Source organism: Scophthalmus maximus, chromosome 2, assembly GCF_022379125.1.
Source record: "Scophthalmus maximus strain ysfricsl-2021 chromosome 2, ASM2237912v1, whole genome shotgun sequence".
Taxonomy (NCBI): Eukaryota; Metazoa; Chordata; class Actinopteri; order Pleuronectiformes; family Scophthalmidae; genus Scophthalmus; species Scophthalmus maximus.
This window is the reverse complement of record NC_061516.1, coordinates 26,790,095-26,815,331: the sequence shown is the minus strand read 5'-3', so window position 1 is coordinate 26,815,331 and position 25,237 is coordinate 26,790,095. Positions and strand designations below refer to the sequence as shown.

The following is a 25,237-nucleotide window of genomic DNA, read 5'->3' as shown; positions in this document are numbered from 1 at the left end:
TGGGATACAGTGATGTTTAGGACATATTAATAGACACCCCCGTCTTATTTTTCATTGTTTATTATAATTATAATTTTGTTAATTTATGTTCACCTGACATATTCATGTGCACTAGCAACTGTAATGTTGTAGTAAACTGATGATGATTTGAATGGCAACTCAGACAATTTGGGCAGCTTAGGGGTCCTCTGGGTGAGACGGGGAAGGAACACACTTCACTCATTAGACAGACAACCTGCAGTGTGCAGACATGTTGTGCTGATGTGTGTGTGTCTCTGCATTTCCAGAACCGGAACCAGAACGCGTGGAAGTCTCTTTTGTGTCCACGCGTGCAACAGATATGATATGATTTCCATTCATAACATTTTGTTTTCAGTCCATCTCAAAGTAAACTGTTTTCACTACCGATGTGATAAGATGCATTTTGTCAATTGTAGAAATGAATGAATTTATTCTCAAAGTAATGAAATACAGATATAAACGTCATTCTTTAAGCCTGTGATGCACAATCAATTAACAAACATGAGAAAAAGTTCAGACACCATCTTTATTGTATATCATTTACTCTTTGCTTTCAATGATTATTTTAATGTCCCAGCTTTTTCTACTTGTAAATTCCTTTCACACTAATCCATTATTTCAACATTCCAGCCCGTTTGTTGTTTTTATTTTCAATCATATCTATCTTCTTGTTTCCTCTGTACAAACTGAAAACCTGTTCTTTTAGGAGCTGATTCTGTTGTAAACAGGAAACTTTTCTTGAAAAGAGCTTGTCACAGTTCGTATCTTCTGTTATGCATAAAGTTGGTGTCAGTCCAGTCACAATCTCGTTTCCTGAGTCCTTGTGGATTGTCGAGCTCTGGATAAGAGAATCACAGCGTGATTGATTGTACAGTAGATGTCGTATTTCCGCTTCCTCTGACAGTGGAAAGCGAAAGAAGAGAGTTACCTAAGTTGACGTTATAAAGATTTAGTGAATATCCTTTCAAACCAATGTATATTCTATATGCAGAGGCAGTGCATCCGCGAGAGGACGGCAGGTGTGTCAGCAGAAAGTTAGCGTTAGCAGTTAGCATGCACGAGAGGACGGCAGGTGTGTCAGCAGAAAGTTAGCGTTAGCAGTTAGCATACACGAGAGGACAGCAGGTTGGTCAGCAGACAGTTAGCATTATCCTTAGCAGTTAGCATCCACGAGAGGACGGCAGGTTGGTCAGCAGACAGTTAGCATTATCCTTAGCAGTTAGCATCCACGAGAGGACGGCAGGTTGGTCAGCAGACAGTTAGCATTATCCTTAGCAGTTAGCATCCACGAGAGGACAGCAGGTTGGTCAGCAGACAGTTAGCATTATCCTTAGCAGTTAGCATCCACGAGAGGACAGCAGGTTGGTCAGCAGACAGTTAGCATTATCCTTAGCAGTTAGCATCCACGAGAGGACGGCAGGTGTGTCAGCAGACAGTTAGCGTTAGCAGTTAGCATCTCTTTGATGTTGCCTCTAGCCATGTGAGCAGTTGTGTTGGGCGGGGCCTGTGTTATTTGCATATCATGAATAATCATAGTCTCAGGACTCCTCAGTGAGGGAGAGAGAGTGGATGGTTTCCAGACTCATTTCAGAGGGTTTTTAAAAAAATGTTAAACTAAATATTAGTCATAGCAGATTATTTTTATATACTTTAAAACGTGAGGGGAACTTTAATCATCTACAAAATACAGGAATGATCTCAAGGATGTATGTGTAATACCTAACTCAGCCTGTTGGTGTCAACAGTGCTCCGCGTTGGTGGCGACTCGCCAGTGACACAGGATGAAGAAGAAGCAGCAGCAGTAGAAGAAGAAGAGAGTTTTCCCTCCTCGCCGACACGAAGCTTCGAGGCGCCGCGGATGTTTCGCTTCAGACACTTCGCTCGGTAAATACTTCGGACTGCGACGCATCACTCGGTTTGGAGGAAGAACGAGAGAGAAACCGAACGATCCTAAAAACACAGTTGAAGGTAAAAACGCGCGTCAAACCGCCGCTTGTTCTTTTGTGTGTCTGGATGTTGTTTTGCTAACGTTTACGTAGCAATGCTAAGCAGTTAGCGGTTAAGCTAGGCGGCTAACGTTAGCTTGACAGCGCGCAACTTCCACCGAACTGAACGTTTCAACAGCCGCGAGCGAAGGTCCGACATCAGCCCGCGGCGTGTGTGCGGATGTGACCGGCTCACACTCAGCGGGCTGGAGCTGGGTCAGTCGGTGGCTCCGGGTTGTGCGCGGCGGGGATGTGCGGAGCTAGCGCGTCGTTAGCCGATGCGGAAACGGCGGAGCTGCTGCGGGTTTGTCGAGGTTTATGAACTGGTCTCATCCGGATCAGGCTCGTTCTGGGACCGACTCGACTCTGACTCACCCGCCGCCCCGGGGCTGGTCGTGGTGAAGGACCGACGGATCTGTGATGATGATGATGATGATGATGATGACGACACAGTCCCGGTTAGCTGCACGTGGAGACGACGGGGTGTGATGGCGACTCGTCCCCCGGTTCACGGGTCCGTTCAGGTCCGAGGACCCGGTTCTGTCTCTGTGATCCGGCTGCTCCAGCGACAACACGCTCGTACAAGTACATAGACTCACGACCAGGTGTGAGGTACTTGTACTCCACTCCAGTATTTAGTTGTACTTCACTTCCACGTTGTACTTGTTGACGCCCATGTGGCCGCATTGAAACATTATATATAATAGAAAACATCGTTCAAAGCATAATGTATTTAAACTGATTCCCGAACGGTTTAATTCTCTTTGTTAAGAGTTAATCTATCAGATTAATTTAGTTTTGAAGTTCTTTCAGTTAAATGTTTCACAGTTGTGATCCAACAACCTGCCTCATAATAATACTTCTACTGATAATAAATAAGTCGGTGTGTATATATAGATATATATATCTATATATATATTTCATTGCTAAAAGAGATTTGAGATTGCAATGAAAAGTGCTCTATAAATGAAATGTATTATTATATACGTATGTATATACGTGTATGTATTTATGTATACGTGTATGTATATACGTATATAAATATATATGTATGCTGGCTGCTGTACGCAGTTAAAAATACATATAAAGTTAAAATAACACAAACAAGTGTTTTGTTTTTGTGCCCGGAGATTGTGGGTCTTTGTTGGGAGAGAGATCTGGAGGATCAGGACCAGGACTCTGGTCCAGAGTCTGGGCCAGTTTCTGATGAGCTGAGATGAAGTGATGATGAAAATAACCATCGGCTCCTCCTCTGATTTTAACTCTCAGAGTGTTTCGTGTGTAAAGTAACAGCCGCGACTTGTCAGTTTTCTCTGTGGTGACAGAAGTTCATGCAGTGGATGTTGTCGTTTGTCTCCAGGCGGACGGAGACTTATGTCGCCCTGTTAGCGGAGCAACATGTTCAACAAGTCGTTCGGGACGCCCTTCGGCGGGGGGACGGGCGGGTTCGGCAACGCATCCACCTTCGGACAACAAAGTAAGTTTCTTTTTTTCATATATAAATTATCAAATGTAATTCATTTGAACTTGATGACATTCAAACCCACAGCAGCGACCGGCAAAGCTCATTCTCAGAAACTCTATAGACACTCGAGCCAGAGGCCGACAGAATCGGCCGACGTGAGTCTTCCACAGATGCGTCAGTGTCCTGCTCGTTTACAGACGCAGAGAACATGTGCATCTGTGTCTGTATTTAACTTATTTCTGGTTTATTTGACTTATTTCTGGTTTATTTGACTTTTTTCTAGTTCTTAATATTTGGTTGTTTTATTTATAAATGTCAAATGGTTAAGGAGCTTTTCTAGTCTCATTGGCCACGCAAAGTCACGCTCACACACTGTCAGACCCGTCAGAGGACACAACGACATGCAGACTTGGGGGAGGCGGGGATCGAACCCCGCCCTGGGTGTAAGTGGAACGACCGTCTTTACCTCCTGGGCAACTGCCGTCTAGAGCTGCAAAAGTTAATCGATTACTAATCGACAACTTTTTTGATAATCGGTTCAAGTAGTTTTTATGGAATTCTCTGATTTCAGCTTCTTAAATGTGAATATTTTCTGGTTTCTTTGCTCCTCTGTGACACTAAACTGAATATCTTTGGATAGGGCTGGGCGATATGGCTGAAAACTGTATCACGATTATCGATATCGATAATTATTGATCATTTTTATGACCTAAGAAACACAAACACGAGATGGAGCAACCAAATGTGATACTGTTACACGATTGGCTATTAGGCGTGTCACTCCATACGTTGCTAGGTACCAGAGGACGAGTGCCGGCGTATCTAGTGGCCGGCGTATCTAGCGGCGTAGCTAGAATCTTTGCTCCGGTTTCTTCCAATGAGGAAAAAAAATTATTGAAATGTTCTATCAAATGCATTTTCTATTGATATTGATTCCGTGTCTATCGCGATACATATTGTTATCGTTTTGTCACCCAGCCCTATCTTTGGACAAAACATCATGTTGAGGTTTTGCGAAACACAATCAACCTTTTCCCGATTTTATGAACTAAACAGCTTATCGATTAATCGATGATAAAAATAATCGTTGGTTGCAGCCTTAATATATTTTAAATCTGTCAATGATTCCTGAGATGTCGTCATCAAACCTTTGTGACAAAGAAATATAATTGAGGCCTGATATTTCAGTTCATGAATAAACAAAGAAAACATAAATACAACCAAACATGTAGAACTTTAAGAAAATAAACTAATACATTTATTTGATTAAACACAAATGCCCATTTTTTGTTCTGTACAATAAAAGATTTCATAACATGATCGTCGACCCAGACGTGTCTGTGAACGTCTCACATCGGCCGACGTCACCGGTCGGACTCGAGTTCACAGCATCAGAGTGAAACGTCCTCACGTTACCTGTGTGTCTGCAGACGCCGGCTTCGGGGCGACGGGCGGCTTCGGGACGTCTGCGTTCGGGACGACCACCAACACCGGAGGCCTGTTCGGCACCACACAGAACAAACCCGGTTTGTCTGCTCATGTCTCCTTCGCTCCAGATGTTTCTCTCTCGTTAAGTTCAGCGTCTGGGGAAGTTTCACCCGCTGAGTCGGCGACGACGGTCGGAAAATCTACAGAACCTGATTCTATTTTTATTTTCATATCTCACACTGCAGCTGCTCTGTGATTTGTTCTGTTTCATCTTGTTATAATCTTCTGTTTTGTCCAGATTCTTTTCATGTGAGACGTGTAGATGAACTCTAACCGGCTCCTCGTCTCTGTCCTGCAGGCGGCCTGTTCGGGTCCAGTACGTTCAGCCAACCGCCCGCTGCCTCCTCCGCCAGCACCGGTTTTGGCTTCGGCGCGACCAGCGCCACGTCCACCAGCCTGTTCGGCAGCACCGCGACCGGCGCCAGCGGCGGACTCTTCTCCCAGCCGAACAATGCCTTCGGCGCCACCAAACCCACATCTTTTGGAAGTGAGAAGCCTCAACACAGTGGTGAACAGTTCACAGCTTGTTTTATTCCATCCAGCTTTACTACGGTCTGGAATTTCGATTTCAGTATCTTCCAGGTCTGGATAAGAAAAGAGAGTATGGAAAAATATTTAGTTTCCAGACTGAAGTCTGAACAGAATCTCAGTGAATTGCAGCTGTGATGAGGTTTATCACACGAGTCTTCTTAGGCTGACGGAGATGTTGGATGAAGGCAGTTTTCCTCAGTTTCCAGACATTGGTGGTGTGATGTTGTTGATTTGTTTTTCTCCCGTCCTTCAGGCTTCGGGACAAGCACCAACAGCAGCGGCGGCTTGTTCGGGGCGACCAACACAGCCTCCAACCCGTTCGGTGCAGCCAGCTCACTGTTCGGGGGCGCGGGGGGATTCTCCGCCACGCAGCAGCAGCAGCAGCAGCAGCCGGGGACGACCGTGAAGTTCAATGTGAGTATGAGCCTGTTTTAAATTTACATTAAAAAATACAAGACAGACTCGAGCTGCAACAATTAATAAGACAGTTGGAACTTCAACTCTCATTACCTCCGGTCCAGCAGGGGGTGCTGGTGAGACAGTGCACAATGAAAACAATCTGTCTATTTTCTTTACCTTAGAAACAATCGATAAAGTTCCAATTAAAGAGTTGGGGCGTCATGCGTCATTTTGGTTTCACCAGATACAGTTTCTGCGTGTGGCTGTGGAATAAAAGCTATTAACGTCAGTTAGCAGCTGCTACGTGAGGCTGATTCACATGAAGATCCTCCTGCTGCAGATCCTCGTTCACTGTCAGTCGCATCGATACAGAGCTTCTCCTCGTCACATGACATTTTGTTCACAAGATAAATTGACTTCTTTAACAACTAAAATACTCGTCAGTCGTAAAGTTTATTCAAAACAGTGAATTTGAGCTGTTGATGGGCGCAGTCCTCACACAATGTATTTCTCAAAGAATATTTAACCTGTCGCTGAAGTTAAATCTCACTTATTTCATAATTTTCTGTTAAAAATGTTGATGTTTTAATATCAAAACTTTTCATGGTCGTTGTGTTTTTATTTTGATAAATGAAACTTGACCTTTTGTTCTGACGTTTGTTCCCCCTTCAGCCTCCAACAGGAAGTGACACGATGGTGAAAGCCGGCGTGACCACAAGCATCAACACCAAACACCAGTGCATCACGGCAATGAAGGAGTATGAGAACAAATCTCTGGAGGTGAGCGAGTTCAACTGAACGTCTCTGTTCACGACTGTGGTATAAGATACGTGAATTTGATCCGTTTGTGACCTTGGGACTTTTCCGGTTGGTCCAAAATTGCAGGCGTGAAAGTTTGGTCCAACCGAAAGGGGTGATCGTCGACCGGATCAAACTGACCCTCGGTTCGGTTCATTAGCAGCGTGAAAACAATTTTTTTTTTCATGGTTCAGACTTTGGGACCATGAAGGAAGTTGAGGCAGCGAGCTTAAGTATCATAGAAGAAGAAAAAGAGTAAAAATGAGCCGTGTCGCACCTGGGGAAGAGGAGGGAAAAAAATATATTACTGCAATTTGGTGCAACGAAAAAATTAAGTCAACTTGAAGTTAAAGTTATTATCAGAGAGAGAGAGAGAGAGAATATGTGAAGTATCAGGGAAACGCAGCCCACGTAGTTAAACCAGAAGTAACCAGATCAAATGTAAAAATGTGACAAAAACACCCTGAGAAGAAGTAGATTTTTTGTGTGACGGGTTTCATATATTCCTTTTGTCTTTGTCAATGTACGTACAAAATTAATTCATCACATCATCAAGAATTATTTAATGAGGAGAATGTAAACAAAACAACAACTGAGAAGCACCAAAGGCTCAAACCTTCGTCAAGACCCGACAGTCTCCATGTGAAAACAACATTTAAATTTAAAAAGAAAAATTGGGATCTGAACCAAATCACTAAATGTGTCTGATTGTTTTAAAACCAAGATTCATTCATTATTTAACATGCAAAAAAAAAGCTTCTATCTCACAACATTAAAGTACAGTGTGTAACATCTAGAAGAACTTATTGCAGAAAATTAATATATTGTCCATAACTATGTGTTCATATATGTATCATCAACTCTGAATGAGTTAAATATAGTTCCATGAGGTGGACCCAACCTCCGTTTGAGTCTCCATGTTTCTACTTATGTTGAATATGGTTGTTGAACTAAACGGTCCGGAATACGTTGTGTTTACGTTGAATTCTCAGACGCTGACGGAAACGGAAATGTCTCTTGTCGGACGCTCATTTGGTTGTGGTTTGACACTTTACCACCAGACGCTGCCATAAAATTTCTAAAATTACACACTGGGGCTTTAAGGAAAGAGATAAAAACATTCATGGCTCCGCCCCCTTTGTCCAGATCCACACCAACACGTCACAGATTCTTTATTGGGAATCTGGGTTTTTTTTTGCTTCATCTTGCAGACAGTTGAGTTGTGATTTCACAAACGGGACTGTTGGGGAGGTTCGGCCTTTGACCCTTTGATCAGTGCATCAAAGGGTCAAAGACACACACAGATCACATTGTATATAACATGTAGGGAGTGAATCCTGTCAGAATCCCGTCAGACACGGAGGTGAGAGCACACACACACACACACACACACACACACACACACACACACACACACACACACACACACACACACACACACACACACACACACACACACACACACACACACACACACACACACACACACACACACACACACACACACACACACACACACACACCTACCTCATCTGTCGACCCACAACACACACTGTCACTCAGGGCCGAGCTCGTCGCCTCCTCCCTGGAGGTAATGACGGGTGTCGTAATCCGCCTCCGCTGGTTTCCCCACCGGGCTTCGGTGGCTGCAACTGAAATGTGTGATGGTGCGTTCAACACTGGACACTGACGTCGCTACAAGAGCGAAAGATTCCCGTGACGTGTTGACAGTGAAAGCCAGTTAGCGTTGAGATCCTCCCGACGTCGCTGTGGTGAGACGTCATGACGTATCACACATGGAGGATAAAACTTATGTGGCTGTGTAACATCAAAGACTTCGACACACTCACACACATACATCAAAGACACTGATCACAACATTCTACCTATTTATGTGTAAATGTATCATTAACTTTAACAAGTGCCTTTTATTTAACTTTTTAGCTTATGTACTTTCTTTTGTTTTCACTCGCTGCGTCCATTTGTTTGTTGCTGCTTTTACTTCCTGTTTTTCTTCCTGTACGACTGAAGCTACCAGAAATTTTTTGTATAAAGTTTATGATCTGATGATGTCTCTCTCTCGTGTTTCTCTGCAGGAGTTGAGGCTGGAGGATTACCAGGCGGGCCGGAAGGGCCCGACCACCCAGATGGCAGCTGCGACGGCCAGCCTGTTCAGTTCGGCCACGCCCACATCCAGTGCCGCCACGGGCCTGTTTGGCGCCGCAGCCCCCAACGCCAGCTTCTCGTTTGGGCCGAACAAAGGCACGTTTGGAGCAGGTAAAGTTCTGTTGAGGACAGAAGCTGCTTCTCACCTCAGACGTCCCGACGACTTCTCGTCCTCTGATGCCGTAAAAATGATTCCTTTGTGTTTGTCATCTCCGCAGCAGCGGCGGCGCCCGGCGGGTTCGGTGCCGCCACCGGTAGCCTGTTCACGCAACCGACCCAGCAACCGGCCAGCAGCCTGTTCAAGCCGTTCGGTCAGACCACCACTGCGCCCAACACTGGCTTCTCCTTCGGCAACACGAACACCATTGGCCAGGCCAACACCAGCACCATGGTGACAGTCTGATAAAACTCAATGCTGGTGTTTTATTTTGTCATGTTGTCGTCGTTCTCACCGCTCCTCTTCCTGCGCTTCAGGGTTTGTTTGGCCAGACTGCGCCGGCTCAGGCGGGCGGGTTGTTTGGCGCCGCTCAGACCAGCACAGCCCCCGGCTTCGGGACGGCCACCGGACTGTTCGGACAAACCAACGCCGGGTTTGGAAACGTCGGCACATCGGTACAAAGTCAAATGCTCTGTCGTCCTGACGACGGAAGTTTATTGAACCATGTGTGAAAAGTGTTATCGTGAATATTTTTTTATGTTTCTCTCATCGGCTCTCTCGCAGTCGACTCTGTTCGGTAACAAGACAAGTGGGTTCGGCGCCACCACCACCAGCGCCCCGTCCTTCGGCACCGGTGGCGGGCTCTTCGGCAACAAGCCAGCCCTCACGCTGGGACCCGGCACCAACGCGTCCTCCTTCGGTGAGTGACGTTAGTCCACGCCTCTGGTGGCAACGGCACATCGAACTCTCGTTAATGTTTAAAAGTCTGACAGGATCTCAAATTTTTTTAGGGGGCCAGCGCCGATATTAGGGAGTAAATGATGTCAAACGATATTTATATTACATAAAATTCCCAGGATGTTGTCGTCAAACCTCTGACAAAAAAAATGTTTTAAAGTCTTGATATTTTACAGTTAACCCATAAACTTTTTTTATAAGTAAGTATAAATAAAAAGAAAACACAAATAAAATATTTTTTCTTTCCCCTAAATTATAAATATTAAATCTGTAAAAGATTCGTATCCGCCGATGAGTCACTCGGACTCTTTTACCGATGGTTCTGTTGTTGTTGTTTGTTGATGCAGGCTTCGGGACGAACCCAGCTGCAGGGAGTCTGTTCGGGAACAAACCAGCCACTGGCGGACTCGGCACCGGACTGGGAACCAGCTTTGGAGCAGGTAACAGTCACACTTTTCATACATTTGAATTAAGTGATATTATTAGATATAGTATATAATCTTCAGTGGACCGTCCCCTAACTGATTTGTCATTTTGACGATCCGATTAAGACTGAAGTTGTTTGTCAAACATTTGGTTTTCAGCCTCTTCGCGGTTGTAAATGATAAAAAGTGGCAGTTTGAATAAAGTTGCATTAAATTGATGACGATTGACGATGAACTGAGAAAATAATTGACGGCCACGGTTTATGAACAGTAAAATGTTATTACAGTACAACGCGTGAAGACGGATTAAAATTTAATTAAAATGAACAAACTGGGAAAATGTAACCAAATATTTAACAGCCAGGTGGCGTCGTCGAACAAGCAGATTTTTGATGACATCACCTCGTCTCCTGATGTTCGTGTCGGTGATTCAATAGATGATCAACATTGACTAATCATGAATCAATCAATCAGTCGTCTGATTGCTGGTTTCTGAGGCAATGACCAGTCTGGTCACAGTCGACCGGAACGCCTGCGAGCTGAACCCGTTGAGTTCGCAGCCTGACGTTCTGCTGTGAGGTCGCGGTCCTCACTGATATACTTACCCAGTGGTGTGTGTGTTCAGCAGTGGGCGCCGGGCAGACGTCGCTGTTCGGGAACAACCAGAACAAACTGGGAACCACGCTGGGAACGATGGGAACCTTCGGAGCGACGGGATTCAACAGTGGATCCAGCGCCCTGGGCTTCGGAGCGCCGCAGCAGCCAGTCGGTGAGACGGACCGTCCGCGTTTCAGCGTTTGTCAGCAGGGTTAAACAAAAACTACAGAAGTGTTCATCTGTCTTTAAATGTGACATGTTTTTCCTCCAGCGCTCACGGACCCGAGCGGCGCCGCGGCCCAGCAGGCCATGCTCCAGCAGCAGCTCAGCGTTCTGGCATATTCTCCGTACGGAGACTCGCCGCTATTCAGGAACCCGCTGTCAGACCCCAAGAAGAAGGAGGAGGTGAGTTCATGTCCCTTGTGTTGTTTTTCGCTTTGTTCGTTGAAAACTCTGCTCACAGCTCCCCCTCCTCCTCTTCTCACAGCGTCTGAAACCAACCAATCCAACAGCCCAGAAGGCTCTGACCACGCCCACCCACTACAAGCTGACCCCTCGACCCGCAACCAGGGTCCGGCCCAAAGCGCTGACGTCATCCGGCTCATCCAAGTCGCAGCTATTTGACGGCCTGGACGATGACGAGCCCTCGCTCACCAATGGCGCCTTCGTACCCAGGTACGCACTGTCTGTAGCATAGCCATGGTAATGGGTTTCTGTTACCTGAACGCCTCATCGTTAACAGCATGAGGTTCAAACCTTCGGTGCTTTAATTCTATAAAACAGCAAAAGTGCTGTTCAAATTGTGTGTGTGTGTGTGTGTGTGTGTGTGTGTGTGTGTGTGTGTGTGTGTGTGTGTGTGTGTGTGTGTGTGTGTGTGTGTGTGTGTGTGTGTGTGTGTGTGTGTGTGTGTGTGTGTGTGTGTGTGTGTGTGTGTGTGTGTGTGTGTGTGTGTGTGTGTGTGTGTGTGTGTGTGTGTGTGTGTGTGTGTGTGTGTGTCCCCCCACAGGAAGAGTATCAAGAAACTTGTGTTGAAGAATCTGAACAGCAGTCAGTACAACAGCCAGACGGAGATCGAGACGGACGACCTCGCTTCACCATCAGAGTATCCACACAACGGACACAGGTACACACACACACACACACACGTACACGTACACACACTAGACGTTGTGAACGCGACATGACGTGTTCTCCCTTCCCACAGCCTGGTGGAGGATGAGGACGAGTTGAGGGAGCTGGTGAGGCCCGGCAGCCGAGTGGACGACGACCCCGAGGTCACGCACTTCTATGTCAACCCCATCGCCAAGCCGATCCCGCAGGGCCGCGTCCACGCCAGCCTGCAGGACACCATCAGTGACCTGAACATGCACAAACCCGCCAGGAACGGCCTGGAGGTCAGTGTGTTGCCGTGACGACATCGACGGAAACTCTGACATTATATGTTGACACATAGTTGCTGATTGATGATGGTTTGTGTCTGTGACCTCAGCTGAGCAGTGATGACGTGTCGGCGTCTCTGGGGGAGGAGTCTCTGCAGGAGGAGAGGGAGGAGGAGCCTCAGGAGGTTCAACAAGCTCCTCATCCGGCAGGTTACAAACCTTTTTAAAAAAAAATTTTTTATTATTCATAAAATCTTTTGTTCGCGATAAAGAAACATCAGAGAGGTCCACAGGAGACGAGTCGACATGAATCGATCACGTTTTCTGTATTTTCAGGCATCGTCCTGAACCGAGTGGGTTACTACACCATCCCCTCCATGAAGGATCTTGCGGAGATGGTTGACGACCACGGAGATTGTTCAGTGGATAACTTCACCGTTGGCAGGAAAGGTAACGTTGACCCCCGGAAGGCCCTGAGGTCGTTAGAGGTGAAAAAAAAATCAATCACACAAGCTCTGATTGAACCCACGTCTCTCCCCGCTCTGCCCTTATTCGCAGGCTACGGTTCCATCTTCTTCCCCGGGGAGGTGAACGTGACGGGACTGAACCTGGACGAGATCGTGCACTTCAGACGCAAGGAGGTCATCGTGTACCCGGACGACAAGAACAAGCCACCAGAGGGGGAGGGGCTTAACAGGTGGGTCCTGACGTCAGTCCGCTGTGTCGGCGTCTGTCTAGCTTCCCGTCCTGTATTCTGACGCTGTCTCTCTGTGTGCTCGCAGGCGGGCGGAAGTGACACTGGACGGCGTTTGGCCAAATGACAAGACGAGCTGTGCTCAGATCCGGAGCCCCGAGCGTCTGACCGACATGAACTACGAGGGGCGTCTGGAGAAAGCCTCGCGAAAACAGGGAGCGCGTTTCCTGGAGTACCGATCTGAGACGGGCTCCTGGGTGTTCGAGGTCAGTGACTGTGGCTCCGCCCACACGTTGTATGTTCACTTTGCCATACAACTAAAGCTGCATAATCCAGGTGTGACTGACTCTGCCCTCTCTCTCCCCCGCAGGTGGCCCACTTCTCCAAATATGGCCTCCAGGACTCTGACGAAGACGACGACGTGCCGTTGAAAACCGACCCCAAGAAGCTGAAGACCATGATGTCACTTCCTCCTTCCCAGCAGCAGGTGGCACCACAGGCTCAGGTAGAGCAGCCTGCGCCCATCCACACTCTTCATCATCGCCCTCCTCATCCTCAGTGACACACCTGAGGAAGATTCACTCAAACTCAGATGGAAGCAAAAAATGTTTTTTCTTTTTCTCTTTCTCTGACGAGTGATGAAACTTTATTGTCTCGTCAACTTGAGATACTTTATCGGAATGTTTCACTCACTGCGCTCGTCGGTGATCAGCTGTTTTCAGCGACCGGTGTAATGTGACTGGTGGCCCCGCCCATACGCGTTCTCAACCAATCATGAGTCAGCTGTCAATGATGACGTCTCAGCCCGTTTTTTTTATATCAAATACCTAATGAAAATCAAAGTGATTACAAACACAAACATCAGTGTGAAATTTTTGGGGGATTTTTTTTTTTGGTCCATGTTCCTCCTGTGAACATGGAGGGGGCGTGGCTTATGACCTGTACGGCAGCCAGACACCAGGGGGCGATCGTGATGATTTGACTTCACTTTAAAGGAATCGTCATGTCGTCAATCTTTATTTAGAGTCACTGAGAGAACAGGAAACAACAGTCAGTGCATTTTCCAGGTCTCCTTGACAATCCTCTAGTTTGTGAACTTTTTGGGGGGATTTTGGGAAATTGACATAAACAAAGAATAATTTCAAATTTCTTTTTTCAATTTCTTTGTCATGTGTGAAATACAGTTGTTTCTTCTTCATGACGGGTGACATGTCGTCATGACGACAAACACAACTCGTCACAGCTGGTTTCTATCTGATTCTCTGACTCTAGATATTAAATCATGAACTTCTGGTGTTTTTTAAACATAATTTTTTAAAATCAGGTCAAAGTTTTAGTTTTAGTCTCTGTGCTGATATTCATATTTGTAATTAATGAGAGAAAATAAACAATATATTTAATCTTTGGTGTGAAGAAGCGTGTCTGTGTCTGGTTTTGAATCAACAATCAAATCTGTTTGAACTGAAATGTTAAAAAAATAATAATTCATTCAGTGATGAGTTCAGTGTCAAATCATCACACAACGTTACTACAACTCAAACACCACATGGAAGTTATTAATAATCATTGGTGTGTGTGTGTGTGTGTGTGTGTGTGTGTGTGTGTGTGTGTGTGTGTGCTTTCAGTCCAAAGTTGTCGTGGAGGTTCCAAGCGGTGGCGTGGCGGAGCTGGACAGCGACATGGCCGACATCACCCAGAGCTTCCCGACAGAGAGCATGCTGGGAGGAGGGGAGGAGGAGGACCACGACGCTGAGAGCGACCTGCCGGGGGCGGAGTCAACGAGCGCAAAGCTCGGAGGTCTGACCCTCGCCGAGCACGACGGCATCTCGGCGTCCAGCCACATCGCGTCTTCGCTGGGCATCAACCCGCACACTCTGCAGGTACAGAGACACAGGAAGTGAGTCACCTGTCCATGCTCCTGCCAAAATAAAAGCGCTGAACTCTGGTTTGTTTCGTCAGATCATGAAGGCATCTCTGTTCGCGGAGGACGAGGAGGAGAGCGACATGTTTGTGGATCGAGGAGTGATGAAGGTTGACGTCTCCTCTCCTCGTCTCGTCCTGACGGGAGCTCAGAGCAGAACGTCTGGTACGAAACTCAAACCTCCACCTGTTTCTTATCAACTCAAATATTGATTATTTCATAAGTCTCTCTCTCTCCAGTGGGCGGTCTCCTTCAGGCTCGTTTCACCTCCGGCCTCCTCTCTCAGCTCTCAGACTCTTCTCCTCACCCTCCACGTCCTCTGTCCCGGGCGTCCCCGTCTTTGGGCGATGCCCCCCGCTCTCTCCACTGGGCGGGGCCCAGCCCCTCCTTCCTGCTGCCCCCTCGCACCCCAGAGCCGTCGGTCAGGACGGTGGGCGTACGGCGACTGGGCGGCCCCGTCGCCCTCAAAGAGTCGGTCACTGTCGGGAAGGTTGGTTCTGGTTTTTCTGCTCATCTTTGACAGTTTAATATCTCTGGTGTGTGGACGAAACAAAAACCTCTACAACAGATCAATGTCGTTTTTTCAGGGGAGTTTTTTGATGGACACCGGGCTATTTGTGGGTCGATCCTTCCGGGTCGGGTGGGGTCCCGGCTGGACGCTCGCGCACTGCGGCGAGCGGCTGAGTTCACCGACCTCCAAACACCAAGAACAGACCGGCAAGACCGACTTCAGCTTCCTGCCGAAACCTGCCAGGAGCAAACCGTAAGAGAGCCACGCACGCACGCACGCACGCACGCACGCACGCACGCACGCACGCACGCACGCACGCACGCACGCACGCACGCACGCACGCACGCACGCAGAGTTTCTCACCTGAGTGTCGCCTCCCTCAGACTCGTCGAGAGCCCGTACAAGGTGGTGTTGGAGCAGCTGGTGGGTCTTGAGCCTCGGGCAACCTGCGAGGAGGAGGGTGAAGGGAGCCAGGCGGTGCTGCAGCGCCCCCTGGAGATCTGCCTGCAGCACAGCACCATCAGCGCCACTGATGCCTCCGCCTGCCCCCTGGTGCGACCGCAGCTCGGCGTGGCGGCGCTGCACGAATATGCCAAGTGGATCACGGAGCTGAACGACGCACAGGGCGACGCAGACCGTGAGTGACGGAGCCAAAAACTTTAATAATAACATTCAGAATTTCACAATAAGACAAGCTGTGACGTTAACCCCAACGTCTCTGTCCTGCAGCCATCCTGGGCCACTGGGCCGAGGTGTGGACCCTGTGTGCGGCGCTGTGGGGGCGGCTGGGCCCCGCAGACCAGGAGCCGGATGACGACGCGCCCAGCGACTACGAGCAGCAGCTGGAGAGACGGCGAACCTTCTCGGCCTGGCTGTCGCACGGCGCCACCTGCAGGGTGGAGGAGGAAGTGGCCCAGGTGGAAAGGGGGCGCCACACGGATGCCATCTTCAGCTATCTGACGGGCAACCGCATCAGCGAGGCGTGTCGACTCGCGCAGAAAGAAGGTGAGGAGCCGAACGGACCTGTCCACATCGAAACGAACGTGACCTTCCCTCCTCGGCTCTTATCACTTCCTGCTCTTCGTCCTCAGGTGACCACCGCCTGTCGCTGCTGCTGTCGCAGGCCGTGGGCTCGCAGTACGGCCGCGACCTGCTCGCCCTTCAGCTCGCCGACTGGAACCGCATGCAGACGGACTGCTACCTGCCGGAGGAGCGGCTGCGCATCTTCACACTGCTCGCTGGGAAACCTGTATGACTCTATGGTTTACGTTTTTTCTGATTGTGTGAGTCAGATTGTTGTCGGATAACGGAGATGTGTCCTGTCCGTCCTGCAGGTGTGGCAGTCGTCGGACTCCGTGGTGAATGTTTGCTCGCAGCTGGACTGGAAACGCTGCGTCGCCGTTCACCTCTGGTTCATGTTGCCTCCGACCGCCTCCGTGGCGGACGCCCTCGCCAAGTATGAAGCTGCCTTCCAGGTAAGCCGCCGCCGCCGTCTGTCTTTCTCTTCACATTATCTCAGCTGCCGAATGACGACAACCTTCCCTCTAAAGGGCTCGTGTGAGGGGGGGAAGTACGCCTGCGCCCCCCTGCCTCCATACCTGGAGGCGGAGAAGTTGGACATGATGATGGATGAGGAGGAAGAGGAGGAGGAGTCTAAACGGCCGCTGTACGACCTGTGTTTCCACTTGCTCAAACTCTACAGCGACAGGTAAATTGTCAGTAGATTCACATTTTGATTCAGTTTGATTGGCGGACTGCTCCTTTAACGCCCCGCTATCGTCTTGCAGACACTACAGTCTGCAGCAGCTGCTGGAGCCGCTCACCATCACGTGGCAGCGCCTGGACTATCGTCTCAGCTGGCACCTGTGGGGCGTCCTGCAGGCGTTACACTATAGCCATCTGAGCGCCTCGCGGCAGGGCCTCCTCCACGCCAGCTACGCCGCGCAGCTGGAGAGCGCCGGCCTCTGGCACATGGCCATCTTCATCCTGCTGCACATCCCCGAGCACACGTACGTCCACCGACCTCGCCTGATCACATCACGACCACTGAACATGACGTCAGGCTCAGTTTGTTCCGGGAAACGTTGATTACTAGATATTGATTTGCTGCTGAGCGGAATTTAATTATTATGATTTTATTAATCAAGATGCCAAATGCTTCAAAGGTTTTATCATCACTTTTTGGGGGTTTTCGTGTTTTTCTCTGATGCAGTTAAATATTAGATCCAGATCAATATATATGTATATATAATAAAAGTTTATCAAATATCAGATCTACAGGTGAAGTTTCAGTGATTTCCTGATTTGTGTTTCTGACCAGTGAATTTTAAAGGTAAAAAAAAACTGATCAGATCACATTTCTTCCTTTTCCTTAATTAATATTTAAATGTGTAGACGTGGAGATTTATTGATCCTCTGGCGAAACAGTCGACGGGTTTGAAGAAAACAACTGAAGATGTAAAAATCCCAAATGTCTTCATCGTACAAAGATTAATATCTGATCATTAATCAAACACCAAAACAGTCGACGGCTAACTTTCTTAATGGTCGATTTCTTTCTGCGATGGCGTCAGATGCTGTTCTGATCTCCCTTCTTCTCTCGTCCTCAGTCAGCGCGAGCGAGCGGTGAGGGAGATGCTGACGCTGCACTGCCCCCTGCTGGAGACGGACGAGTCGCTGCGGAGGGAACGCTTCCTGACGGAGCGGTTGCTGATCCCGGGGCAGTGGATCCACGAGGCCAAGGCCACCAGGGCCCGGCGGGACGCTGACCGCCACCAGGAGGCGCTGCAGCTTTACCGGGCCGGGTACTGGAGCCAGTGTCACCGGCTACTCATCCAACATCTGGCCTCAGGTCCAACCAAATGTTTTCTACTTTAATGTCGTCGTGGTTCAAAAGTTTAGATAAAGACCAGAATTAACTTTAAGGTTATTTATAATTTTTTGTGAACGTGTTTATGGTTCCACCCGCAGACTGCATCATCAACGACAACCACGACTACCTGCTGGAGTTCCTGGAGGGGCTGGCGGTCCCTGAACACAGCACCAGCATCCAGGACTGGGACACGGCGGGGAGGGTCTACCTGGACTACATCCGGGTCATCAAGACCCTGCAGGACATCCAGCAGGTTGTTTGTTTTTAATGTAAAATCTAAATCTGTAGATACATTTTTTTTTTTAAAACTCATTCACTGCATTCAAACTCAGTAACCGAGTAAATGACGTTTGTGTTTCTCGTCCTCGCCGACAGATGGAGAACAGCGGCTACGAGCTGGAGCGACTCTACACCGACGTGACGTCGCTCTGTGGCAGAATCGAGCTCCTGCCGTGCAGCACGGCCAGAGACCGGCTCGCCCAATCAGGTGAGAGCTCCATCATCGTCATTGAGTTTACCTAGCGACGAGAGGCCGACGCCCAGAATTTGTAACTCGTGTGACTCGTCATGTGACTGATGATTGACAGTTAGTTATTAATATGGAATGACAACCTGATGTTTCCATGACAACACATCTGACCCCGCCCCCTCCTCCCTCCTTCCCTCCCTCCCTCCCTCCCTCCCTCTGCAGAAATGGCGAAGCGTGTGTCCAACATCCTGCGCGTGGTGCTCAGCCTGCAGCAGGGCGACGCGGCGTCCGACTCCCTCGGCGTCCCTCTCGCCCAGCTGGCGCCGCACGTCACCCGCCTGCCGATGCCGGAGGACTACACGCTGGAGGAGCTGCGCGGCCTCACCCAGTCGTACCTGCGGCAGCTAATCGTCGGCCAATGAGGGCGCGGCGGCGATAGCGAGACACTTTGAGAAGTTTGTTCAGGCGTTGAAACTGAACTGATGAAAGAAAAGTTTCCACCTGCAGTTTGTTGTGCTTCAGTTTCTGGACGTTGTCTGTTTGAGCTGCGATGATTCAAAGACACGGAATCGAACACGAGCGTCTTCACACATCTACCGTCACATCAGACCCCAAACACACTTACATCAAACTAAAAAGTTTTTTTCAACAAAGTTTTTATCTCAAAATTAATGATATAAATAAAACAATTGGGGAAACCAGCTGTAACTGTCTGTTATCGGATGTAACTGGTCGAAGCCAATTATAACTAGTTGTAACTGGTAACTAGTTTAAACCTGTTGTACCTGAGTTCAACTGGTTGTAACCAGCTCTAACTGGCTTAGCCGGTTGTTACCAGCTGTTACTGGTTGTAACTGGTTGTAGTCGGTTAGAACTGGTTGCAAAAGGGGTTAACTAACTGCCACTGTCTGTAGCCGGCTGTAACCGGTTGATACCAGTTGTAACAAGCCCTAACTGGTTGTAACTTGTTTCAGTTTTATTTAAATCCAGTTTCTTTCAGTTTGATTTGAATCTTTCAGACTCGTGAAACTTGAGCTTCAGTTTAAAACATCACATCGTCTCCAGTATTGATTAATATGTTAATGAGCTGAAACTAAATAATTCACATCAGAGACGAACCTGTGGATTAATCGACGACTTGTTAATTCTTGAGTATTTTTTCTTAAATACGTCGTTGCAGGTTGTTATTCACTGAACGCTCACTCACCTTGTACATTACAGTATATATTATATAATGCAGGTGGTGAAGATGAAGAAGCTCAGGTCTGATTGATTTTCAGATTGTTTAGAAACTGACTCTGGATCGATCAGCTTCGTTGTCGCGCTGTGTTCAAGAGCGTTAATGTGAATTTGAATTATCCGTTTGACCTTTGACCCCCAAAGAAAGTGCCGCCTTATAGATGAACTTTTTTTTTCATTCAGATATTTGGTTTTATGATGTGGGAGTAAAAACAGCCGTTAGCTTAGCATCAGTCATGTGTGGGTTAGTGAGCAAAGACGCAGGATGTTGACGAAACGTGTGTGTGTGTGTGTGTGTGTGTGTGTGTGTGTGTGTGTGTGTGTGTGTGTGTGTGTGTGTGTGTGTGTGTGTGTGTGTGTGTGTGTGTGTGTGTGTGTGTGTGTGTGTGTGTGTGTGTGTGTGTGTGTGTGTGTGTGTGTGTGTGTGTGTGTGTGTGTGTGTGTGTGTGTGTGTGTGTGTGTGTGTGTGTGACAAGTTATTTTTATTTTCATCTGTCAGTGAAGAATTTCCTTCTAAAACCAGATTCTCTGAGTTTCACCTCAGCAATCTTCTCTATATATTTTGTAAAAATCAAATGGCCTCAGGTCATTTTTATCTTCATCATACGATTGTTAATAAGTGTTTTCAAACGAATCCTTTCACTTATCGATCGATACGTCGATAGATTGATCATTTTCTTTCTGTTGTAGATAAAATTTGACAATTATGTTTTTCTCAAAGTAAAATCAGTTTGTTTCTTTGAAGTCGTTTCTCCAGTTTAACACAAACTCTGAGTGTGTGTGTGAGTGCGCATGTTTAATGATGATTTTGTTGATAATATTTTTTAATAAAGTCAAGTAGAAATAAACAGCTCTGTGTTCGTCATTTTTCCTTGAAGAAGGAACGGTGTTTAATGAGATCTGACCACCAGGGGGCGCCTACTAACTATAATTAGTTGTAATGATTTCATGAGTTATTTATTAAATTGCTCAAATTTGGTAATTTATGTTTTAAAGATAATTACAAACTGAAGAAAAAAGATGATTTGATGTTCAATGTTTTCACAACATGAACGTGTTTGAAACTGAACTGATTCGTTTTTTAACTTTGACATTTCACCAAAGGTTCATGACGGAAAACTTTTTTTTGGTTTCACTGTAACTGTCACATTTTGTCCTTTTTAATGAAACAAAATGTTCAGAGACGCAGGAAGTTTGTATAATGACGTCATTAAAAACATTCATGATTTTATATGATTTTAAAGATTTTTTACGCAACAGAAAACTTGACTAGGATCTCTAAATAAATTTAGATTTTAGAAAATGGGTATCTGTGACTCTCCCTCTTCGTCACGTGCAACAGTTAAAAACGTTTGACGTCTGAGCGTGTTCACTGCAGTTAGTCGCTCACCAGTGGAGGCGCTGCAGCTTCCTGCATCCAGAAGGATTCACTTAAGTATGAAAAGTAATAGTTCTGATATGGCACATTAATATTTATCTTATATAAACTAGATGATTATTATTACGTTCCATTTAAGACCAAAAAAAACACGAAGTACAAATGAAGACATTCATCCTTTTACATAGTTTATTGCAAAGGATTTTACATCATAACTGATTAATCATCTTTTAATTTGAGTCAAAGTTGTTTTTTAACCTTTTTTTTAACGAGGAAACTGTCGGAGAATCGATCGTCTCAGTTACTTCAGGAACAACAACGTTTTTCTTCTGTTCAAAGTCGAGACAAGAACCAGGAAATAAAGAAAAAAACAAACTGTGGAACATTAAAGTTTTGTTCGTAAACATTTGGTCGCTTTAATGAATATTCCGTTCACAGGAACGATGACGTCATCATCCAACAACAACAACAACAACAACAACAACAATCATCACAACAGACGAACAAGTGGAAGATTTCACTTTGAAAATAAATAACTCTGGCGATTCTCCAACACTGACATGATCGGACGACCTCCGGCTGCTGAGGTCAGAGGTCAGGGTCTATGTCACCATGTACTCCTGGCGCTTGTTGAGTCGGACCTGGCAGAGCGAGACGGCGCCCACGGCCACGTAGATGGCGGCGGCGATGAAGCAGTTAATGCCAACCTGGTTGTAGAGAGCGTAGACGTTCTGAGGAGGGTTTTTACTGCGGAGGAGAAGAAGACGATGTTTACACGACCGCGTCAATCCGGCGCCGCTCACGTGGTCGTCACGGAGACGATCATGGTTTACATTAGATGTCTGACTGTGTTTGAGATCTTGTTTAAATATTTTAAATAAACTCAGGGTCTGACTGATTATATAAATCTGACAATAATTGGATTATTTTAATCTGATTGTAATAATCTGACTATTTTAACCTGATTGTAATAATCTGACTATTTTAACCTGATTGTAATAATCTGACTATTTTAACCTGATTGTAATAATCTGACTTTTTTAATCTGATTGTAATAATCTGACTATTTTAACCTGATTGTAATAATCTGATTTTTTAAATCTGATTGTAATAATCTGACTATTCGAATTAGACCCATCTGAACATTGTTGTAATAATATGTATATAATATTATATAATATGATCATTGTCAAAATCTGATGAAAATCTGCCAATTATTTTATTTTATCATTACTTTTAATCATTGAATCCGATTACAATCTGATTACTTTAAAATTATAATAATCCGATCATTATTTCAATCTGATTGTTTCAGTCCGATATTATTATTTTTATAATATGATAATAATATGAACATTATAATAATCTGATTACTTTACAATGATAACAATCAGATCATTGAATCACAAACTTTCGTTTGGCTCAAACCGACAAACTCGAACCCAAAGGATTTAGGTTTGAAAAACTTGACTCAACTGGTCGTCACAGGTCTACGGTGTAAATACATTTTAAAAAATCCCAAATCAATCTTTGGATTATTATCATCAATACTTTTGTTAAAATGGAAAAAGTTTTGTTGTGAACTCAACGGCATCGGCCACTCACTCGTTGCGAATATCGTCCTCGGTGAACGGGACGTCCTCGATCAGAACGGCCGACTTGGAGGTGAAGAAGATTCCCAACATCGCCTGAGAAAAGGTCAGAGAGAGGTCAACGTGAGAGAGGTCAGAGAGAGAGGTCATCGTGAGTTTCGAGGTCACAGACGGGTCACAGGTCAGAACCGACGTGTCTGTACTGCAGAGGTCACCACGGTGATCTGGACCCTGGAACCAGGAGGAGAAACGCCGTAGTCCTGCGCTCTGATTGGTTCTGTGGTCACCGATTTGTCTACACGTTCAGCCTGAGTCTTTGACGACTTCACACATTTGGCTCTGACTTCAAAATTTTGTCAGCGAGTTTAAAATCCGAGCTCAAAGTCGTGTGAAGCATCGTCTCGTTCATGTCTGTGACGACCTGGAGTTCCTCCTCGACCTTTCTCCCAGACGTTGCTCTGTGACCCCGTGACCTCTGCTGACGACTTTTTGTCGTGTTACAGTCAGAGTGACGTCATCGTGTTACAGTCAGAGTGACGTCATCGTTCATCGTGTTACAGTCAGAGTGATATCATCGTGTTACAGTCAGAGTGACGTCATCGTGTTACAGTTAGAGTGATCTCATCATGTTACAGTCAGAGTGACATCATCGTGTTACAGTCAGAGTGACGTCATCGTGTTACAGTCAGAGTGATGTCATCGTTCATCGTGTTACAGTCAGAGTGATGTCATCGTGTTACAGTCAGAGTGACGTCATCATGTTACAGTCAGAGTGACATCATCGTGTTACAGTCAGAGTGACGTCATCGTGTTACAGTCAGAGTGACGTCATTGTTCATCGTGTTACAGTCAGAGTGATGTCATCGTGTTACAGTCAGAGTGACGTCATCGTGTTACAGTCAGAGTGATGTCATCGTGTTACAGTCAGAGTGACGTCATCGTGTTACAGTTAGAGTGATGTCATCGTGTTACAGTCAGAGTGACGTCATCGTGTTACAGTCAGAGTGACGTCATCGTTCATCGTGTTACAGTCAGAGTGACGTCATCGTTCATCGTGTTACAGTCAGAGTGATGTCATCGTGTTACAGTCAGAGTGACGTCATCGTGTTACAGTTAGAGTGATGTCATTGTGTTACAGTCAGAGTGACGTCATCGTGTTACAGTCAGAGTGACGTCATCGTTTATCGTGTTACAGTCAGAGTGACGTCATCGTTCATCGTGTTACAGTCAGAGTGATGTCATCGTGTTACAGTCAGAGTGACGTCATCGTGTTACAGTTAGAGTGATGTCATCGTGTTACAGTCAGAGTGACGTCATCGTGTTACAGTTAGAGTGATGTCATCGCGTTACAGTCAGAGTGACGTCATCGTTCATCGTGTAACAGTCACAGTGATGTCAAAGTTCATCGTGTTACAGTGACGTCATATTGTTACAGTCACAGCGATGTCATCGTCGCCTCCAGCTGCTACACTTCCTCCTTTTATTTCTGTCAGTGTGGAAACGAACTGACTTCCTGTTCTCACCCGTCACATGACCGCCACACTCACAGAGTCATATGATTCATGTGGAACCTGTTTGAGGAACACGGAGGATCGAGCAGGTGATCAGTGATCGATGAATCGTTTCAACATATAAAATATTAAACTCGTCGTTTTCACAGATCGGCTGATTTCATCTGATCCGAGAAACTGAAACCAACCAATATTTCACGTGTTATTTTAAAATAAACAAAACTGAAACGTGAAATCGATTATGTCATAGTTCCCCCATTGATTTTATGTTATTAATAATAATCAAAAGAAGACTCGACTGATCGTTGCGGCTCCACTCAGCTCGGCCTCCTCGGGCTCCGTCTATGACCCGGACACGAGTCCGTTTCCCGGGATCCGTCGCGACAGGTCGTCTCGTGTTTCACTCATTAGTCGGTGTCACGAACTTTTAACTCAAACCGACGAATGCGTTTATTTTCCTGCACAAGAATAAAAATGAAAATCCATAATTCCCCTCGCGACGCGTCGCTCTGTGCACAGGCTCGTTCCAGGAAGTAGTCGGGTCCCTGTCACAGATCCAGACTCTTACCAGCATGATGACCCCCCACAGGCTGATCACGATCCCGCAGGCGGCCATCTTCGGCCCGCAGAACAGAAGCGACGGCATGTCGGTGTCCGGTGATGTCAGTTGTTTCTGTTACTTCACTTTTGATTCATTAAACCGAGAAACGCTGTGAACGGAGGAGACTCGCGGTCAGCTGATCCTCACCAGTCGGTTCTACTCGGAGGAGCTCGACAAGCGTCGTGACATGCGGCGGAGGCGACCAATGAGAATGTCCCAATTCAACAAGCCCCGCCTTTTCCCTCTGATGCTACCTTCACGTACCAGTCGGAAGATCCTGACTATCCCCCTTGTGAAGTC

At 46.6% G+C, this 25,237-nt stretch overlaps 2 protein-coding genes and 1 long non-coding RNA gene across 10 annotated transcripts; 1 reads left to right on the top strand and 2 right to left on the bottom strand.

The window, feature by feature from the left end:
* Window positions 1-533: 533 nt before the first annotated feature.
* LOC118300331 lies at window positions 534-1,876 on the bottom strand. The gene is made up of 2 exons (XR_004790069.2): window positions 1,741-1,876; window positions 534-859 (listed from the first exon to the last, which is right to left on the bottom strand). It is a non-coding gene; the product is annotated as an uncharacterized LOC118300331 (long non-coding RNA).
* nup98 (nucleoporin 98 and 96 precursor) lies at window positions 1,842-20,703 on the top strand. 8 transcript variants are annotated; one of them, XM_035624425.2, is made up of 35 exons: window positions 1,842-1,989; window positions 3,367-3,483; window positions 4,902-4,997; window positions 5,258-5,446; window positions 5,744-5,904; window positions 6,562-6,669; window positions 8,784-8,949; window positions 9,075-9,244; window positions 9,328-9,465; window positions 9,575-9,710; window positions 10,096-10,188; window positions 10,799-10,942; window positions 11,042-11,175; window positions 11,258-11,445; window positions 11,777-11,893; window positions 11,975-12,164; window positions 12,260-12,359; window positions 12,486-12,599; window positions 12,708-12,846; window positions 12,932-13,109; window positions 13,214-13,348; window positions 14,469-14,723; window positions 14,803-14,929; window positions 15,004-15,254; window positions 15,352-15,527; window positions 15,659-15,912; window positions 16,005-16,280; window positions 16,367-16,524; window positions 16,610-16,750; window positions 16,826-16,983; window positions 17,063-17,284; window positions 17,885-18,126; window positions 18,246-18,400; window positions 18,523-18,634; window positions 18,839-20,703. In XM_035624425.2, exons 2-35 carry the CDS (start codon window positions 3,405-3,407, stop codon window positions 19,036-19,038), a joined length of 5,502 nt encoding a protein of 1,833 aa, XP_035480318.2. In that variant the 5' UTR covers window positions 1,842-1,989; window positions 3,367-3,404; the 3' UTR covers window positions 19,039-20,703. The 8 variants fall into 8 exon arrangements, with proteins under 8 accessions (XP_035480318.2, XP_035480317.2, XP_035480315.2 ...); XM_035624424.2 differs by having other exon boundaries at window positions 9,072-9,244; XM_035624422.2 differs by having other exon boundaries at window positions 8,784-8,964.
* A 697-nt stretch (window positions 20,704-21,400) lies between these two features.
* rnasekb (ribonuclease, RNase K b) lies at window positions 21,401-25,130 on the bottom strand. Its single transcript, XM_035624625.2, has 3 exons — window positions 24,905-25,130; window positions 22,839-22,921; window positions 21,401-21,980 (listed from the first exon to the last, which is right to left on the bottom strand). Exons 1-3 carry the CDS (start codon window positions 24,980-24,982, stop codon window positions 21,836-21,838), a joined length of 306 nt encoding a protein of 101 aa, XP_035480518.1. The 5' UTR covers window positions 24,983-25,130; the 3' UTR covers window positions 21,401-21,835.
* Window positions 25,131-25,237: the final 107 nt, after the last annotated feature.